The following is a 2,824-nucleotide window of genomic DNA, read 5'->3' as shown; positions in this document are numbered from 1 at the left end:
AGCCCCCCCCCCCCCCCAGTATTTAAAAGGCGGGGGACCTCCCCCCCATTTTTGTGTGCCGTAAAATGTCCCATTTTGTCACCACGCATCACTTTATTTTAGAAGTTTTACTTCAAGCCCACTCCCTCGAGAAGGGGGGGTCAGGGGGGGCCCAATCCCCCGGGGCCCCGGGGATTTTTGGCGGCCCCCCCCCCCAAGGGGAAAAGAGAGAGAGAGAGAGAAGAGAGAGAGAGAGAGAGAGAGAGAGAGAGAGAGAGAGAGAGAGAGAGAGAGAGAGAGAGAGAGAGAGAGAGCGTATGTTCATATGTAATAGATAATAATATGCTACAGTAAAGTGATTATATATGCCTATGTACATTGTATTTGTTGAGTTATTAAATTGCAGGTGAGGGGGGGGGGGGGGGAGGAGGAGGGGCCCGAAGGTGATTGCTGCCCCAGGGCCCGACCAGGCTTTCGACGGTCCTGCTCGAGTGTAAGTGTTAATGACTTTTGTTTAATAAAAAACCCAGTAAAAGTTGCCCAAAAGGTGGAATCCTCTGCTGAGCTTCAGTAGCCGAGTAGTTGGTGAGCTGATGCTCATGGTAATACTGACGAGCAATGTCAGATGACACGAGATAAAAGGTGGATGGTAGCTTGAGTTTATCTTTGAGCAAGACAAGCTTTCACAAGTAAAGGAAGCAGGGGTTGCACTGTTGTCCGTCAATAATGTTCGTATTCCATCGTGGTACATGTACTGAGAAGGCCCTTTGTGGGTGTTCTTTGACTTTCTGTCCCGTCTCACACTTAGCTAGGGTCACTGACGTCGAAAACAAACACCCATGAGGGTGATAACGACTGTTTTACTAGTTCCAGATCTATATACAGTGTACTCTACAGAATAATGTTGGGTTTCAAAACAAATCCATTGTATAACAGGGCTAGATCTAGAGGCAGTTCTAAGGACAGTCCACAGGCCTACGTGGCGTCGGTGTCCTTGTGGTTAGGCTTTCGGACTCGCAACCGTAAGGTCGTGGATTCGAATCCTGTCAGGGGTCAGACGTTGGGTCCTTGGGAATGGCACTCTGCATACATTTTCCTAACTTCGCCCTGGTGGAAATGGGTACCCGCTATAGACAGTGAACGATCTTGTCAGTTTGATAGTGTTTGAGTGCGTGAAATCCGCAGCTTGCATTATATGCTTTCGCGGAAGCCGAGAATGTTTCCGAATGTTCTCAGAGGGTCTGCTGGGGTAATAATCGTTGAAAGAGCATGCTCCAGAGCATGGATATGCGCTATATAAATGCAATTATTATTATTATTATTATTATTTTTATTATTATTATTATTATTATTATTATTATTATTATTATTATTATTATTATTATTATTATTATTACGTGTGAGTGCCAGTTGAGGCTGGTGCGGCACAGACTGTTCCCATCAAAGTCACAGCGGTAACCGCCCAGGAAGGCCGGTATCTCGTGTTTCTCAATTCTTTTCAAAAGATGTCTTGGGAAAAAAAAATAGAATTGTGTAGTGTAATTTTTAATTAAATTTTTATTAATTAATTTAAAACAATTTTTTTTTTTTTGGGGGTGGGGGGGGGAGAAAACAGTATTAACATCGACACGGTAACCCCTACCCTCTCGAAATTATATATATATTATATTTATATTTATATATAGAGATATATACATTTATATCTATATATATATACATGTATATAGTAAAGAAAACAGAATGCATGGTAATCCCCCCCCCCCCCAAAAAAAGCAGCAAATCCTAGGAGTAATCTCATTAGCAAAGGTGAAATGATCAAATAAGTCCAACAGTTTAAATATCTAGAATGTATGATAACATCTGATGCCAAATGTTCCACAGAAATAAAACGGAGAATTACAATTGCCAAGGCTAGTTTCAATAAAATGAGCCCAATTCTGAAAAATAGAAACATCTCAATGATTACCAAAATGAAAGTCCTGAAGTGCTATGTATAGTCGACCCTTCAATATGGTTTTGAATGCTGGACAATCACTAAAGACATTGCAAATAAAATATAAGCAACAAATATATGGTTTCTTAGGAGACTGCTAAGAGTATCGTGGAAGGAAAAGAAATCAAATGAGGTAGTGCTTGATGAAGCCCACGTGGGACGCTCAATGTTAAAAACAATCACGAAACGACAAATGCAGTTTGTTTGTTTTTTGGACACCCGAATAGACATAAGGGTCTTGAACATCTAGCTCTCACTGGCAAAATTGAAGGCAAACGAGGCAAGGGTAGGCCCAGAGCAACCTACTTAGGGAACCTAAACAAATGGGTAACTGGGAAAGACGAGGGAAACGTAGCTTTTTTAAGAGCATCCGAGCAAAGGAATGAATGGAGAACCATGATCGCCAAAGTCTGTCGCAGATCTGGCACTGTAAGATGATGATAAATACATAATAATACATAGAATTGAAATATATGCAAAAAAGTAAATGAAATTAAGTAAAAGAAAACAACTATAACACACAAAAAACAGTAGCAAAAACACTCTCCTCCTCCTCCTCCCTCTCCTGCCTCTTCTACCTCCTCCTCCTCCTCCTCCTCCTCCTCCTCCTCCTTCTTCCTCTTCTTCTTCTTCTTCTTCTTGTTCTTCTTCTTCTCATCCTCCTCCTCCGCCAGCTGCTACGGGACCGGAGGGATTTAGGAAAAAATTTCCGTGCTTAAAGGATAGGAGGATTCCTCGTAATGGATGAAGTAAAGAGCCAGTGCGGTAAAGTGCGTTACGTTTAAAAATGGAGACGGAAAGATGGTAAATAAATGAGTGGAATAAGAGCCGCTGGATCAAACGATCTCGACC

General features: G+C 41.9%; 1 protein-coding gene across 1 annotated transcript in view; it reads right to left on the bottom strand.

The window, feature by feature from the left end:
• Window positions 1-2,824, bottom strand: part of LOC101861877 (SEC14-like protein 2) — a gene marked incomplete at its 5' end in the record, with an annotated part of 15,356 nt that overhangs the window by 5,509 nt on the left and 7,023 nt on the right. The window contains 1 exon segment of the mRNA XM_013079819.2: window positions 1,377-1,488. Within this exon segment, the coding sequence (XP_012935273.1) occupies window positions 1,377-1,488 (112 nt within the window).

Source organism: Aplysia californica, unplaced genomic scaffold (assembly GCF_000002075.1).
Source record: "Aplysia californica isolate F4 #8 unplaced genomic scaffold, AplCal3.0 scaffold00065, whole genome shotgun sequence".
NCBI lineage: Eukaryota > Metazoa > Mollusca > Gastropoda > Aplysiida > Aplysiidae > Aplysia > Aplysia californica.
The sequence above is the reverse complement of the archived record's forward strand: the minus strand, read 5'-3'. Positions and strand labels throughout refer to the sequence as shown.